The 18,510-nt window shown below is 34.4% G+C and overlaps 1 protein-coding gene and 1 long non-coding RNA gene across 2 annotated transcripts in view; one reads left to right on the top strand and one right to left on the bottom strand.

Moving 5' to 3' along the window:
* The first annotated feature begins 1,356 nt into the window (after positions 1-1,356).
* Positions 1,357-18,510, top strand: part of LOC133181228 (protocadherin Fat 4-like) — a 31,530-nt gene continuing 14,376 nt past the window's right edge. Inside the window, exons 1-9 of the mRNA XM_061315767.1 lie at positions 1,357-1,415; positions 1,698-1,809; positions 1,895-1,973; positions 6,994-7,071; positions 7,531-7,698; positions 11,633-11,708; positions 12,991-13,157; positions 14,775-14,939; positions 17,486-17,601. Of these exons, the coding sequence (XP_061171751.1) occupies positions 1,357-1,415; positions 1,698-1,809; positions 1,895-1,973; positions 6,994-7,071; positions 7,531-7,698; positions 11,633-11,708; positions 12,991-13,157; positions 14,775-14,939; positions 17,486-17,601 (1,020 nt within the window). The remainder of the gene's footprint in view (positions 1,416-1,697; positions 1,810-1,894; positions 1,974-6,993; positions 7,072-7,530; positions 7,699-11,632; positions 11,709-12,990; positions 13,158-14,774; positions 14,940-17,485; positions 17,602-18,510) is intronic.
* Positions 15,533-16,559, bottom strand: LOC133199352 (uncharacterized). Its single transcript, XR_009722793.1, has 2 exons — positions 16,239-16,559; positions 15,533-15,825 (listed from the first exon to the last, which is right to left on the bottom strand). It is a non-coding gene; the product is annotated as an uncharacterized LOC133199352 (long non-coding RNA).

Raw genomic sequence — 18,510 nt, 5'->3', positions numbered from 1 at the left:
TACAAATTATGCCCGAAACACCTTATCTGACCAAGCTAAAGTTATAAAGCACCATTAAAGGAATTTACTTCTCAAATTTGAGAAATCTGTAGGCACCTTTCATTTACTAGATCTTGACCTTAAGACTGGTCCTTTTAATGGGACCGAAAAAAGCTTAGGTCCACTGTCTCAGTAGATGCTGACACGTTAAAGATCCCTTACTGCTCAATGGACCAAAAGTGCTGAGTACAAGTCTAAATTTGGAGCCCTTCACTGGGTAAATATTCAAATGTTGTCGTCCCAAAAGATCTCTAAGGGATTTAAAACAAAGAAATAACCAATCTTCAAGGGCCCAATTTTTTGAAGAAAAATACACTGAACGTCTCAGGAAGCTGTATCATGATTTCAAAATTAATCTATTTGGAAAGAGTAGGTAAACAATATTGAATTGAACCAAACCATATCTAAAAATATTTAAAAAATGCCATGCACAATGTCATAGACACGAAGTTTAACCCATGATTAAAAGGCATGCATGAAGAAAGGACGTCTGAATTACATTCATCAGGATGAAATATTCAGACTCCTATGGTCCCATATACATGTAGTAAACATAGGAACATCGATGAACTGTTTATCAGATCAAAACTCAAATTAAATAAAAAAAATACAGTGAAATTGATTGATGCGTTCACAACTTAGGCCTCTTGTCTGCTCATGAGGCGGGCTTACCATGTACTACGTACCTTAATTTTAAAAGTCAGGTTTGTAAATACCATCGAAGCACACTTAATTAATCATGGTATATTTTATTAATGAAATGTTTTAAGAGTGTCGGATTCTAATAAGCTAAAGGCATAATATTGATTTGTCGCCTTTGTTTTATAACACGAACTAACCCTCTGACCACATGTTCTGCGCGCCATTTTGTTTCCAACAAACGCTTAAAAATCACAGTAGAACAATGTCGGCCGTTCTGATAAAAACGGATTTTGATAGAATTGTAATTTGTAAAAGTTGATAAACATTTAATTAAAAAATATTTTAATTATTTTATTTTAAAAGATCTTTTCAGTCAACACGATTTAATTGGGTCGGTCTCGTTAGGGGAAACAAAGGTTTTTTTTTTTTATTTTGGCCTTATGTACTTTTCTTTAAAAAAATTAAAATAATGATGAAAGCTGTAAGAAATAAATAGCTACTAGTAATATTATAATAACTCATTTAATAGTTTTAGTTTAAATGTATTTATTATGCAAAATTTGTTTACATTAATTAAAAGATTTGTTTTTACCACTGACAGAACCTACACGTAGTCACATACTTGCTTTATCATATTGTGGATGGATTTGCTACCTTTGGCCCTTTGTATGGAAGATGGCTCTTTCCCTACGAAAGAGCCAATGGCTGGATTACAAGGCAGTGCCTGAAGAAAGGTGCAGAAGAGGCCACTGTTATGGAGACTTATGCTGCAAGTGCTAAGACAAGTTTCAGAATTTTTCAACCTACATGTAATTTATTTTTTTCATAGTTTAAGCATGAAATTTGGGGAAATCCTCACTTTTTGGAAAGGGGTATATACTTTCACAAAGTAAATAATGATTTGCATGATATTCATAGGATAGAAAATAAAATGCACTGACATTTCTATTCAAAAATATAAATAAAAAGAAATAAAAAATGTACAAAATTAACAGGATTATATTATTGTGTTTTAGGTTTATGAGTGGTGTATGTATATGGTTACGAGTGCCCGATTCAACCCAGCTAAAACTGAGATCAGATATGGACCCCTGCAGTGAGGAAATCACCCCTTCAGTGTCGTCCAAGGCAAAGAAATTACACTCACGGAAGGAATGCGGAATCATATGAAGGACTTCTACCAAACATCATTCAAACTGAAAATATCATGAAGGTGTTCATGGTCAATGAAGTGGACCATCTGGGCAATCAGTTCGGTGAAGTCAGTAGTTTGCTGGAACACAGTGTGAATTGTACTTTGCAGAACTATAGAGACGTCACCTTATACCGGTGAATTGAAGGGCTTCAAATTTTGACTTTTATCGGCACTCAGGGCCATTGAGTGGTGGGGGATCTTTCTCGTGCCAACGCTTGCCGTGACACAGGGCCTCGGTTTTTAAGGTCCCATCCGAAGAACCCACAACTTTCACTTCAAAGTTTGGCAGTTGCTCCTATTTTTCATCGACTTAGGTCAGTCGCGGCCATGGCTCGAACCCACGGCCTTCCGATCAAGGAAGCGAGCGCTCTACCGAATGAGCTACTGTGACGGTCGGCTTAGAATAGAAGTGACAGGGTTGTACAATTTGTAAGAAGAGCGATACTATGTCATTGGGACTCTTGTTTACTAGTTAGAAGAATCAGATGGTGCTTGTTAATGTATTAGATAAAATAAACAAGAACTGTATGCAAACCATTTAAACTTTGAAATTGAAAATATTATCTTGTAACCCTTAAGTTTCATGTAATAACTATTAAACAATGTATCCTCAAAAGATTCTCACAAAATTTAGAAAAAGACATACTGTTCAAGTTTAATTGTGATACAGTTAAGACCGCTTAATATTGATTGCGCTAATATCTATTTATATTCATTGGAAGATGACGGACGATTGTTAAATTTAAAGCCCATTTTATAATTTGTTTGATTAATGTTGTTACTTTTTGTAGCCTTCAAGGGCGTAGCTTCCATTGTGGCAATGAGGCAACTGCCTCACTAGATTTTTCAGCACCACCCCCTTTCCATAATTTAATTTTTGTTTTTTCTTTAGGTTCCTCTATTAAATACTTTTGAATATATAGTATTATATACACGATGAAGTCTTCAATAACGAAACCGATAAAATTTTATATGAAATTTCAGTCCAGGACAGGTGTGATTTTTGCTTTCTAAAACCCCAAAATTCATTTTCCATCAAGGGGCTTCACCCCCTGAACCCCTACCCCACCCCACCAGGGTTCCGCCCGAACTTGCTGGGAGCCTAAGGCAACATCCAGACCCCTAGCCACAATAGTTTTGCCTCACAAGAATTTTAAGTCAAGCTACGCCTCTGGCCTTCCTACCATTTTGTTAAAGTGAAAATCTCAAATTTCGTAAATGACAAAATAATGTAAACGACACCTTAAACAGTCTACCTAATACTTTTAACGAGATTATTATGTGGTCTGTGCAATATCCACATGTACATGTACATGTTTTAGACGACCTTGATATATCTATAATGCAGTACAAGTAGCTTGACTTTTAGCCAACAATTTCAACCCTATTCCTCGAACATTTAACAATTTTTGTATACCGATATCAATGAGAGAAGGTTATGAATATGTACATAACTTCACTTCTCACGTGTAACGAGATCAAAAATAAGAAGAAGAAGAAGAAGAAAAAACAGCATTGTTACAAACATGGCCATAGTTATGAAAGACGTTGGCAAATAAATTGATTATTTAAACACAAGCGAGCAATAGGTCGAACATCCTTTGATTGGGCGTTTACAGGGGAGATTTAAATAAACAGCTTTGTCTGCAACAAATAAAGTTATTTCCGGCACACATTCCTGATAATTTCTTATGATCAATCTGATAAAATATTTACTTGTTTAGCCAACTTTACACCTTTATCAAACCATTTACACTGATTTTTGTTTAAATGTTGATACCCCATTTAATATTTAGAAATTCAGTTTTGACATCTTACATTTTAAAAGTTCAAGTGCCTTCATGTTCAAGGTTCATCTGGACTTTAATTAATCCAAGACATATTCTTAAAAAGTTGCAATTTTATTGTTCTGGTGATATATCTAGCGTGACCACTGCGTGCAGATTCCAATATATGTTCTAATAGATTTTTTACTGGAAGGATGTACAAATTTAGACTGTCTTTGCTTGTTTTCAGCATAATTTATACGTCATACATGCCATTTTCGAAAGGTTAGTTGACACCATTTAATTGAATTTTTTTTCCTTATTGACTTATAATGACCATTCCTCGTGATTTTAAGAAAGCTGTACTTACAAAAATCTATCAAGGATTGATATTAAGCTGGTTAACATTAATTTTATTCTTTTACCAAAGCTGTCTATTTAAGAAATCAAGAAAACTACAGGTATGGCGCTTTGTTAACCCTGTGCTTCATCTGAGCAAAATCCCCCGGATAAAGTATTTAAGATGAAGTTTTAAAGTAACCCAATCGCTTCTATAAAAGCTTAATTGTTTTTTCTAGTATCAATAAATAAATCTAAGGCTATCAAATTCTAACGGAACAATGCAATTGGTTTATTGTCTTTTAATTCTTTAAATTATGACATGTGAATGGGCAGCTTTCTATAAAATGTAAATTAATTACAAAAGTAAAAAAAAAATATATAAAAATAATAGATTTTTAGCTCCAGGTAAGGACACGTCAGTAGCATCGCAATAACTTCAACTCATCTAATCTTGGATATAATTAATGTAGTCGCTTCATGCATGTAGCAAGATCGCTGCATAAATTGACCAAGTTTGAATTGCTATTGTTTTTTTTTTGCTATATTTTAGTAAAGGTATGTTCCTAACTAATTTGATTAATAAACATTATTGTGCAAGTTTTTATAAGTCAAACTACTAATACTAATATACTAGATGTTCTAAAGATGTTCAATATTTACATCTCTCCGGCTTTCTTGAACAAAACTAAGAAAAAGGAAACCTAGGCTGGATCTACAAGTTCCATTTTATTTGTTGTTAATCATTTTTAATTTATGTAAAAGAGGTAAGGAAGACAAACCTTTTTGTCTCAAGATATATATATATATATATATATATATATATATATATATATATATATATATATATATATATATATATATATATATATATTATTGTGCAAAGGGAATAAATTATAGTTCTAGAAAAGAAAGAATTTTCAAAATGATTAAAATTGCTAGTTGAGGTTTATTTAAAAATTTTTAAAATCAATTTTGATCAATGTAGCTATTTAATCATGTTAACTGTATAATAAAACTTTCTTTAAATTAGATCAAAACAGAGCTGATTCATCTTTTATTGATAAGTTTGTATTTTTTTGGCATATACATGTAGTTGCGGAGAACGATAATTCTTCATGCCCGGGTTTCTGTGAAGTTCAGACAAAGCGAAATCTCTGTATCTATTTCAAGATCTTAAAATGATTTAAAAAAAAATATGCTTATAATTTAAAAGCAGTATAAAATCGTTAACTTTTTTCATATTAATATATTAACTGAATCAAAACAAAATATTATGAGAATTGGAAAACTGTGCGGCGTGTAAGCAGATAACGGGGATTTGTAAGCCTCTACCGTGTTTATTGTATGTGATAAATTGGAAATAAGATGAATAAATCGGGTCTGCTGATTCATTTTTTTTTTCAAAGGAAACAGGCAGTAGTGCACTAAACCAGTCATGATTTCCTCTGATATTCTTGACAACACAAAATGCAAATATAAATAATAAACAACTTTGTTTCACTGAACATCATGTTATGAACAACTTCAGCTCTGCAGACATATTTACCATGACGCCTTAACGTCATTATATATATATATATATATATATATATATATATATATATATATATATATATATATATATATATATATATATATATCTATATAATGTACATTGTGTCTGTATGAAGCAATGTGTAATATTTTTAGTAATTTAACGAAATAGGGACTTTTGCTAAAACAAACAAAACAACAGATTCTGGTTTTTTTTTTAAACAAAGTAAGTTAAAATATTCTATTTTTATTATATACTTCCACTTAAACTATAATTCAGTGAGAAGGTCCAAGTCTTCATAATGGATTTTACATGTCCATCTGTCCATCCAACTTGCAGGGATCACATAAAACATGTAATGGGGGGGGGGGGTTAGAGGAAAAACATTGTTTGTGGTCCCACTATTTCATGGTCAAAGACGGACAAAAAACCAACAGCAACATATCGGTGACCTAAATGTTAATAACCTCCAATCCCATACGGAATGGAAATTAATTCAACCCAATTTCAATCTGGTGTCATTGACAACTGAGTTACATTGTACCTATAGGATTAATGCACTTTCTTGAGCAGAACCAGAACACCGATATAGGAAATATTTTATGGGAATGAATAGAATTTAAATTAGGTTTCTTACGTTAGCTTCCTTTATTCTCTGGTACGTGTACTGAATGTATACTTAAGTATATAAATAATTATACAGGAATCTTTGCTTACTAACGTGGTCGTATGTGTCGATAATAATGTTTTCTTTTGAGACAGTCATTTTCAACATTCAAGTAAATCGAATTTCTTTTTTTTAAATGACATATCCATACATTTGTAAAATTGCGATTTTAAGAAATATGCACACATGTAGTTTAATTTGAAGTACAGCTATTTTAACAAACGACAGTATGTTTGTAGGAATTCCACAGATAGCATTCCACAGATATATGAAAAATATAATTTTTGTCGTGAAATAATGTTATGTCGCTTAAGAAATATGTTAAAAACAGTCATATCAAATTTCATTTTAGGGGCAGAATATATATATATATATATATATATATATATATATATATATATATATATATATATATATATATATATATATATATATATATAAGTTAATCAACATAATTTGTAATATAAAGTCTTTGAAGGTGCATCATGTTTTCATTTAAATTAATCCATATATATAAAGATTGATGGTAATATAAAACGTCATCAAATAGTTTCTTACATGTATATTTTTACAACGATTTTTTGTAAAATTATTTTCATACTAGGGTGAATAATCTAGTACAAATGTACGAGTTTTCCAAACAGATCACTGGAGTATGATCAATGTGAACACCTAACAATTTTTCCATTTAATTTTCCCTTTCTATGGAATAGCATTGGCCGGAAAGTTATAGCTGAGGATGGGATGCTTTCCCAATAACAATTGAACACATTGCTCATATAACATTTGATCATATTTCCATTCGTAGGGGCCAAATGTAAAGATGGCGATACTGTTGGTGAAGGCGATCCAAAGAAAAAGAAAGATAATATTGATACGTCTAATGGTAAGGGCAATCATATTAAGAACTGTGACTTACACTATATTTAACATAGTCTTTATGTTTGTAGGCAAATAATTATTGTAAATTCGTAGCATTGTCTACTTATATCGAGTATAGAGATGCCTATTTAAAACATGGAGAATAAATTAATCATTCATTTATCACACTTTCTTCCGCGTGTTTGCATGTACGAGTTTCTCGCTGAGACCTACAGAACAAACACTAGTGCATGCATGCATAGAATTAATGTAGAATTTCATTTGTTTTCTGTGCACTCGGTAATCTTGCTGAGCTTAAGACAGTACGTAATCACTTCAGAGACTTTAAGTTTATATTTTCCAAGAAAGCATTTCAGATTTAATAGTATTGAACAAGTATCGACTTTTCTCCTTTAGTTTTGTTTCTGTCAATGACAATCTAAAAACCTAAGTAATTAAGCTTCATTTATTAATTATTATACAGGTGTAAGTATCCTTCTGGACCGCAGTGACATGGAGATTTCATGTTGCGGATTTGTAAAAGGCTGGGAATTCTATGCTAAAACAAATACGGGAACAGTTTATCTGCAAGTGTGGCGACCAGCGGGTGCAACATGGACACTAGTGGGAGAAAACCAATACACTGTTACATGTAAGGAAAAAATTGTCCTCCCTTATAATTTTATCCGATATAAAAAAAAATTTGCACAATATATAAGTTGGTGACAATTAAGTTTAACTATAGATATGCCTAAAGGAAGATCCAAGTCCTTAGGCTCTATACCTGACTCTGGTTACTGAAGAAAAAACAATGTCGGCAATTCACATGCAATTGTCCTTTGTTTTTGTCCAGTATGAAAAGAAACAAATTAATTAATGTATATGAAACGAAAACATATGAATTAAATTACTGAAATTATTTGCCTTCCATGAGTTGTTTCACTAGAAGACTAAAATTGCTGGAGTTTTGAAAGTAAAGGAGTTAGATGTGTCTAGTGATTCGCATTTTTTTTAATTACAAGGTCGACTTTGTAATCATTTGGGGTTTTGTTGTTGTTGTTTTGTTTGGGGGGGGGTTGTTTTTGTTTTCGTTTTTTTTTTTTTTTTTTTTTTTTTTGGTACTTTCTGACTTGATAACAAAACCTCTATATACAAGCGTTTAATTAATATCTATAATTTTTTGTTTAACTTGCATTTAGGTTACATTACTTCCTACGTAATTAGTTATCAGACATTCTTCTTAACCCCCCGTTCACACAGAGCTGCGACTTTACGACGATCATCCCGATCAAGCCACGATCTGAAAAAGTTTTGGATCGGGGCGGATCGGAGCCGATCGGCGTCTAAATCGAGCAATTTGGCAAATTATGGTCTTCATTACGACCGTACTACGATGCCCCTACGTCAAACGCGCTGCTAACACGCTTCTACTACGATGTCACGCAGACCGTTGCCGACCAGCGGCCGCGTTTACTGCGTTTACCCTACGCTGCCGCTACGACATTCAAGATCATACTACGACGCTACGCAGACCTAGATGACTGTACGACGATATCGCTACGGTGGTGCCGATCATATTACGATTGTATTATGCTTCTAGTACGACTTTGGCGATGATGTATATATATCTTGGGTTTGAAACATGTTTTTCATTTCTGTCCAAACTTTACCATGGGGTTTACGGGGCATTTTCAATTGTAACTGTAACAAGATGTGAAAAGTTCGAAGTCTCAACTGCAAATGATTGTCAAGTATAGTGTAACCCTTTACATGCAGTTGACAGATGATGCTTGGTCAAATATCAGCGCTATAAAAACAAACTGCTGCCTGATAGGTCGTGGTATGATCGGCGTAAGGTCATTGAAGGTCTTCGTAGGATCGTCAGGAACGTAGAAAGATCGTAATGGGAACATAGTAAGAACGTAGTGGGAGCGTTGTAGGAGCGTATACTTGATAAGTTCCCGACTGTACTACGCTTTTACTGCGCTTTTACCACGATCACGAAGATCTCTCCACGATGCTTCCGCGCTGCTTATACGATTACGGTGCTTCTACTACGCTCTTTTTACGACTTTACCCCGATTCTTGTTTGCCACGATCCCGCTACGCTTGTTTTGAGCATGTTCAAAATAAGCGTGGGGAGAACGTAGAGCTCTCCGATCATGAAGACCCTACCGCGATCTTACTGCGCTTATAAAGACTCCACTTCGTTTCTCCTGCGATTTGTCACGATCGGCCACGTTTTCGGCCACGCTTTGATCGTACTAGAAGCGGCGTCTATGTGTGAACGGGGGCTAAGTAATTATTAAATAAAGCTGAACAAGACTCGTAAATAGGCTTACGCCATTACTATTACAGACTATCTCCGATATCAGCACTACGGTATACCTTCGCATTCGTCACACCTGACTGTTTTCTTGTCACGGGCACCTGCGTGGAATGCAGGACGCATGTTCGTGCTGGTTACCTGGTATCTTATTACCAATGTTTACATTTTTTTGCAGTTTACGTGTATTTGTGTTTGTTAGCTCACCTGAGCTGAAAGCTCAAGTGAGCTTTTCTGATCACATTTTGTCTGTAGTCCGTCTGTCCGTCCGTCTGTCTGTAAACTTTTCACATTTTCGACTTCTTCTCCAGAACCACTGGGCCAATTTCAACCAAACTTGCCACAAAGCATCCTTGGGTGAAGGGAATTCAAGTTTGTTCAAATGAAGGGCCACACCCTCTTTCAAGGGGAGATAATAAAGAATTAGTGAAAAATTAATAGCATCTTTTAAAAATCTTCTTCTCAAGAACCACAGGGCCAGGGAAGATGAAACTCATGTGGAAGCATCCTCAGGTAGTGTAGATTCAAGTTTGTTCAAATCATGATCCCCGGGGGTAGGGCGGTGCCACAATGGAGGATCAAAGTTCTACATAGAAATATATAGGGAAAATCTTTAAAAATCTTCTAAAGAACAGCAGAGCCATGATGAGTTATATTTATATGTCAGCATCCTCAGGTAGTGTAGATTCAAGTTTGTTCAAATCATGACCCCCGGGGGTAGGGCGGGGCCACAATGGAGGATCAAAGTTTTACATAGAAATATATAGGAAAAACCTTTAAAAATCTTCTTCTCAAGAACAGCAGAGCCATGATGAGTCATATTTACAGGGAAGCATCCTCAGGTAGTGCAGATTCAAGTTTGTCCAAATCATGACCCCCGGGGGTAGGGCGGGGCCACAATGGAGGATCAAAGTTTTACATAGAAATATATAGGAAAAACCTTTAAAAATCTTCTTCTCAAGAACAGCAGAGCCAAGATGAGTCATATTGACATGGAAGCATCCTCAGGTAGTGTAGATTCAAGTTTGATCAAATCATGACCCCCGGGGGTAGGGCGGGGCCACAATGGTGGATCAAAGTTTTACATAGAAATATATAGAAAAAACCTTTAAAAATCTTCTCAAGAACAGCAGAGCCACGATGAGTCGTATTTACATGGAAGCATCCTCAGGTAGTGTAGATTCAAGTTTGTTCAAATCATGACCCCCGGGGGTAGGGCGGGGCCACAATTGAGGATCAAAGTTCTACATAGAAATATATAGGAAAAACGTACCTTTAAAAATCTTCTTCTCAAGAACAGAAAAGCCATGATGAGTCATATTTATATGGAAGCATCCTCAGGTAGTGTAGATTCAAGTTTGTTCAAATCATGACTCCTGGGGTAGGGCGGGGCCACAATGGAGGATCAAAGTTTTACATAGAAATATATAGGAAAAATCTTTAAAAATCTTCTTCTCAAGAACAGCAAAGCCATGATGAGTCATTTATATGGAAGCATCCTCAGATAGTGTAGATTCAAGTTTGATCAAATCATGACCCCTGGGGGGTTGGGTGGGGCCCAATAGGGGATCAAAAGTTTTACATAAGAATATATAGAAAAAAATATTTTCTCTCAAGAACAGAAAAGCTATGTTTAGTCATATTGATATGGAATTATCCTCAGGTAGTGTAGATTCAAGTTTGTTTAAATGATGATCCCTTGGATAGGGAGGAGCCAGAATGGGGGATCAAATTTTTACAAAGGAATATATGGGAATTTTTTTTTTTAAATCTTCTCAAGTACAACAAAGCAATTTGTTATATTGACATGGAAGCATCATCAGGTAGTTTAAAATTCAAGCCCCCCCCCCCCCCCGGTAATTTTTTCAATACTGAACTGATTTGTACTTTTGCCTAGCCAATGTGCTCAGGTGAGCGATGTGGCCCTTGGGCCTCTTGTTTGTATAGTGCACTGACCCTTGCAACTGTTGTAACCTTCTTTGGTATCTCTCTCCTGCCGTGGAAGAAGCACGGATACCGAGTGTATTCCAATAGCTGTGTAGCATACGTCCGTCTACACAGGTGACAACTGATTACGCTGAACAGTGATAAGTGAATGGATTATATAGGGGCCATCATATATAAAGTTTGAATAAAAGAATATGGCGGACAATTCCTTTTACGAATCGTGTTCAGCTTCAAGTAGAATAATTTTCGTATTATCAGTGATTTTGTCACAATCATCATACTAAATTAATATCATCTTCTTTATTATTTGTAGCTACAGACAATGAAATTTACGTTTCACTTGCAACAACTGATAGAATACAGGTTCAGAGTGGCGACTATGTTGGCGTGTAAGTATTTCATATCGGTTCCTTTAATTATCGGCAGCGGCCGATCTATTCGTGGTTCTGTAAAACAGTGCACGTGAGGAAAGGAGATGTTATTTTTTTATTGATCCAATAGATTATATTATTGTTGAAAACAAGTAATGAACAAAATATGGTTAGGAATTGCTATATATATTTAAGCATTAAGCGCGATATTGATGCCATCTTACATATATATTAAACCCATCCGTAATTTCAAAATAATGGGCCGCAATACCCGAGTCGGGAACGGTACCTAGGAGGAATAAGAATCCTCTCTCCATCGGTCACACCCGCTGTGGGCCCCTTGTATTGATCAGGTAGATGGAATAATCCGAAATGGATTCAAATCAAATTCAGAATAAAAACAAAGGCCTTACAATCGGGATGAAATATGTCAGTCAAATCACGACCCACTGATAGGTTTTATTTGCTAACAAGGTCATTATAACGACCATAGAATTTACGATATGTTTACTGTAAGGGAGGTTGTTGAAATGTAACACTTGTAATATCATCTTATTTGTCAGTGGCCTGCCTCGGTTATAAAATTGATCGTATACAGAGCATACTAATAAGAATTGAAAAAGTTAAAGAGACATAAACACCACAGTACTAAAAATATTAAGAAAAGGCAGGTACTAAATTTAAGTATAATAACACCCCCCCCCCACCCCCCACCCCCCCCCCACGCAAAAGATCGTTTGCTTTCTCGATCTTTTTCTTTTTTTGAAAACGAAGAAGAAAAGGCTTTATGTCGAAATGCAGATTCTACGTAAACCAACACCCCCCCCCCCCAATAAAATATTCAGCTATTGCAAAAACATTCTGATGGTACACACAAATACTTTTGTCGCCCGCGTGGCACAGTGATTTCAAGGAGCACACGGCGCGCATATTTTGGTACATGACTTTTCTAAAGATTTTTTGTTCCAAAATATGAATTACACAATATATGTAATAATAATTTGATTAAGAAAATGGATTCGTGTCTTAAATGGTAAATTTTAAAAGCTTAAAAATAACAGTGACGATGATTACAAACTCTGATTAAAATGTTTATTAAGGTGAAGAATTAACTTGACAGTTTTTTTGACATGGATTTTTTTTTTCGAACTAGCTGATTTCTATAGACTTCTAATAAATATACAAATATATATACAAATATACAAAGTAATTATAATTCTTATACAATTTAGTTATGTACAATGCAAGAACTTTTTTCATTGTCTATAATTGTAAAGAATGAAAAAAAAATTGATTTCAGATATCATCCAGCCTCACCAATAGTGTCATATAAACAAGAGGGTAGTTCAAATGAATATCGCATAACAACATCTGTAGGCGCACTGCCGGTAGGAGGATCATTTTCCTGGAATTCTGTATCGCAGGGCACGAAAAGAAAGTATGGCTTAAGGGCTGATCTTACAAATGGTAAATGCTATTGTCCTCTTTCTTCCAGAAACTATTAGGTCATCTGAATCACTTAGGTAATCTAATTGTTTTCATTTTATATTGTGCGTCCGTTTCTGAAATTTTCAGCTTCTCCTGTTGACCCACTTAACCTATTTCAACCAATTTTGGTAAATAGCATCAATGGGTAACGGGGTACAACAAACTGTGAATTTCATGGTCTCTGCCCCATGAGACGTTATGGGTAGGAATGCATTTAAAAAAATCTAATAGTGCTATCTTTAACAATTGTCTTCTCAACCTGGACATCAAACAATCAACCTGTTGACAAGATTGTAATAAGCATTGAGCCCTCTACCAAAATTGTGAAAATCATGGCCCAAGGGGGCAGGGGCTCTGGAGTTAGGTTTTGACTCCAATTATCATATAATGAAAATGCATACATTCTTTAAAAATCTTCTTTGCCCCTGGATTTCAGCAGTGTTTTATTTTGAAGTAGTATTTTAGCAGTATTTTATTTTATTTTATAGTAAAAATGCATTTTTCTTTGATAAACCTTCGTCTTTGCTCCTTGGTACTAAACAAACGAACCAAATGCATAGTTTTGATGAGAAAGGGTGCTCCTTCCAAAATTATACTCATAAAGAAGCGGAGGATATCAATTTGTTAAATGAGATTAAAATCTTTAAAATTCATGTTAAAATAACATCAAAATAACTCGGGCAGTAAAAAAAAAGTTTTTCTTTCGAGTTTGTTTTTACCAATCAGTACAATACCCTTCATTACCTGATGTCAGCAATTAATATCATATTAGAAGCAAAGATTCTCTTTTTAAACCCCCTGTTTTAAAAGCTGGAGGTCTATAGAGTGGGGGTGTCCATACATACGTCTGTAATCTCGATAGTATGTATCTCTTATTTACAACTCCTCGTATACGTATACCTCTGAATTAAATGTAATGAGAGCTCCACGGAATCTTTATTACTTAGTGCCATTGTGCACCTTTTTATTTTCGTTTCGATCAGATAGATATTTGGGGTTTCCCTTACTAAAACTTTCGCACTGCCACTCTTTCTTTAATATTGGGATTGCTGATCTCTTATCTGCAACTGTTCCTATACCACTGAATGAAATTTAACGAAACTTTCATTAACGAATCTTTATTCCATTGTGGTCCTTTTATTTTACGTATCGATCAGACATATTTTTGGAGTTTCCCATAGCGAAAAATGGACTTTACTATTATATTCATATTGAAGTGAAGGGTATTTTGTGAGCTCAGTGCTCACAGTACCTTTAGATTATTTACGTATCAACATTAATAAAAATCGTACATTACAATATAAAGTTAGCACTTGGAATACGTACATTTGTACCTCCATTGATTATGCACCAAGTGTCAACTGCAGATAGAGAATGGCACTTGTTTTGCTTTATTCATAAATCGCACAAGACATTTTAATTTTAAATCTATTTTCACATTAGTCAGTTGTAAGACAAAATTAATGAACATGTTCTTTTATGCAATACAACAATAACACTTCATTTTGCTACACTCTGGTGTTTATTTGAAGTTCATATTCATCTCATTTGAATTGTTATTTTAACTTAATACAATGTTGTCTTCCTTTTATACAGGTAATAACCCATCAATTACAAACCTCGATACAACCGTATCCTTTACCGATGACACACCAGTAGGGACTTTATTTACTTTGGTAGTATCTGATGCTGATTCACTAGATCCTCTTTCTACAACGATGACAACTATCAACTCGAACTTTGCGTTCAATGCAAATACTCGTACGTTATTATTATGACTACCCAGATAGCAAGACATTGTTGGGCCAACGTTGGCCCAATTTTTTTTCCAACGTTTGCCCATTGTTGGTAGTCCTACGTTGGCCCACGGTCATTTTGCTAATCGGCCCAACGTTGGTCCAACATGATGGCATATTGTTGGGCCAACGTAGGTATAATTGTAAGCCAACTAACAGCCAACCTTAACAACTGGTTGGTTAGGTTGGCCCAATGTTGGGCCTTTGTTGAAATGTCAGATGGCATATTGTTGGGCCAACGTAGTTATTATAGTAAGTCAACTAACAGCCGACATAGAAACAACATTTGCAATCGGTTAGTTAGGTTTGCCCAACGTTGAGCCTTTATTGAATGATTGGTCCGATATTTACGGTTTATTGGCCTTAAGCTTCTTTCTGTTGGCCAATTGTTGGATGAAACTTACATCTGTTTAAATAAATTGAATGAATACTTCTTGAAAATACATTTATAAATAATTCTTTATATAGACCTTTCTCATAATTGTTTAAAAAAAAAATAATACACACTTCAACCTGCATTCATAATGCTTACACGTTCAAAGAAAACATTACAAGTGATTCACTGTAAAATTATTTTATAGATATATATCAATTCAATCAGAATTTACAAAATTACTTTTAAAATAGATAGTGGTGGAAATGTATGAAAAAAATATTATTTAAAGTTCTTAATCCTGGCTCACTTCCTCTATCACTGTCCTTTTGTTTTGTTTCCCGCTCTTTCTTTTTCCCCCCTTTGTCGCCTCCCCAGGCCTCCATCTTGATCTTAGGCATACATACTTCATATAGTCCTTTATGTTCTTCAGTTTCATTGTCAGTTACCGCTACAACATTTGTTTTCCTTACAGTCTCTGATTGAAAATACAAATAATTGGTATTGGAAACAAAGCAAATACGTACAGACTCCAATATATAAATCATGTAATTAAGTCTTTTAAAGACAACGATGTAAAATACTACTAGTACATGTTGATCTATAAACTTTAATATCCTGGTTAAAATCATAATCGTGTATGCAATAGACAATAGATGGAGACAAGTTGAAAGATGTTTTTTATTTTACTTAATTATTATTGTATTTCTTAATGAGCACTAGAAGTTACTGTAAATAAAAGTTTAAAGTACATGTATGTGCCAACTGTATACACATATATAATTCATATTTACATTAACTTATATAGTGCTTGTGAGCATAAACAAGAAAAGGATGAATTCCGAACAATTTTAACAGTAAACTTGAATTAATAAGAATAATTATTCTTACATCGCTTCTAAGATGCAGCTGTAACAATGGTATAATCCATAGTTTATAAATCTCCCTTCTTACTTGCTCTGCATTTTGAGTCTATCACCCACCTGTGAGCAATTGAATCTGACAGCTCACCCAACAGTTTGGTGTTTTAATCGCCGCGACTCTCCAAGCTTTAGCGAACGCCTAACTTTTGTTTCAATTTAATTATAAAGCTGTGTTATCTTGATTTATGTATATGTAGGCTTCATTCACATCCTGTTCTTGGGAATGTTATTCAGTCTTCTCTTATTCTCATGAATACAACGCTCATGAAATAATTCATAATTTAGAACTAAGGATTTTAAAACTAATTAATAATCATGCACCCATTAAAAAAAAAACAGAACAAAAAACTTTTTGGTGCTGTGATCACTTTAGCTCAAAGATAAGAATGGTGAAAATATCAGATCTAAACAGATGCAGTCATCCAATTAAAAGCAAGGACAGCGAATGCCCTCTATTATTTCAGAATGTGCATCTAAATTAATGTTTTGCAATCAAATAAGCTTGCAACACAACAGTTCAATGGGGCAACATTGGGAACATAACGATTTAAGAACTTGGAACCAACGTTGGCCCAACGTAACGCTCATCAGATTACATGGACACCATCATTTAGTTGGCAGTACAATAATTGGGCCAACATTGGCCCAATATAAATATCCCATCTTGAAACACTTATACATGCTAACATCGGGCCAACGCTGGGCCGACGTACTACTACCAACTTGATTAGACATTTTCAGTAAGGGTGTATTACAAACGTTGGGCCAACATTAGAATCCTAACTCCCTTTGAAAGTTGAGCGAATATAGAAGTTGGTTACGTTGGACCAACGTTGGGCCAACATAGGAATCCCAACATGATCAAGAAGGTTGACATGGTTACATTGGTCCAACGTTGGCCCAACGCTGTCCACCCAACGCCAACCATACAACCATTTACCAATGTTGGCCCAACGTAGTCATGCTATTTGGGTAGCACATACATGTAGTAGAGACTTTAAGAAATATCTTTCTTTAAGACATTTGAAAGGTTTTCTTTGTAATAAATGTCGACTGCGGCCAGTTTTCAGAAAAGGAAATTAGATGCTATATTCTTTGCCTGATAATAAAATGTTTCCTATTTACTTCAGCATTTATTGACATACTAGATTAAGAAATCTTTCATAACACCTATGTCCGATCTTGAAATTATTAATTTTTGGGGGATTTATTTAGTACAAGTCTCGAGTACCACCCAGCTTCCAGTAGGAACTACAAATCTTAACTTCCAAGTGACTGACGGCTGTGGAAACTCCGACACAGGAACGTTGACAATCGTTGTTACTAACAAGGTAAAAAAGAAGACTACAAGAAATTGTTTTCTATAACATCAAACGGTTATTAGAAATAAGGGAATGTTTGATGCTGTTAGACTAGGTTTTCTCCTTAAAATCAGCCAGAGTTGTATTGTTCAATATACAATAATAATATAATTCTTAAAACATTTATACGAGTACACTTATGAATACTAGATACGAGGAAACCTTTGCCCCCGTTTTATTTTCGCCTCTTTCGTCTACTCTCAGGTGTGCAAATTTAAAACGGAGCAAATTCAAAGAACACATTATAATTTCGTAAACTGAACTGCGACTGGGCGAATTTAAAACGGGGCAAAATTGTTTTCAACTGTGCAAAGGCGAAAATAACACGAGGCGAAAATAACCCTGTATACAATAACTTACACACAAATTACGCTGAGAATATTAATTTGTCCAAGAATAAGAAAATTTGACACAAGCATCTTAATTTTCTGCAATATTTATGAAATATATAAATATCAACATTTTTATTTTTTATTATCATTATAATTATTAAGATTAATATTGTTATTGAAAACTTACTTTAGGGTACGAAAATTTTCAGATGAATTTCAAATTTAATACTTAACATAAAATAATGTTAGCTCAATATTTCAACTTTTAAGATCTTACAAATTCGCTATTAAAAGTGTACATTTCGTTATCTTTAGCATCAGTGGGACACAAAATTAGTTCGTTTTTTTCGTAAATTCGTTATACCATGAGTTCGTTATAACCTTAAAATTTTACCAATCCCAAAAAATCTATATCCGTAAATTCGCTATTTCCGTCTTCGTAATAAACGAGCTATACTGTTCTCTGTTTGGAGATTAACTACATTCTATGCATCATAACATGCTGGAGATTAATCAGCGTAAATAACATTTTATTATTATAGTTCCT

This window comes from Saccostrea echinata, unplaced genomic scaffold (assembly GCF_033153115.1).
Source record: "Saccostrea echinata isolate AGI-Se365-2 ecotype Australia unplaced genomic scaffold, CSIRO_AGI_Sech_v1 ptg000001l, whole genome shotgun sequence".
Classification (NCBI taxonomy): domain Eukaryota; kingdom Metazoa; phylum Mollusca; class Bivalvia; order Ostreida; family Ostreidae; genus Saccostrea; species Saccostrea echinata.
The sequence above is the reverse complement of the archived record's forward strand: the minus strand, read 5'-3'. Positions and strand labels throughout refer to the sequence as shown.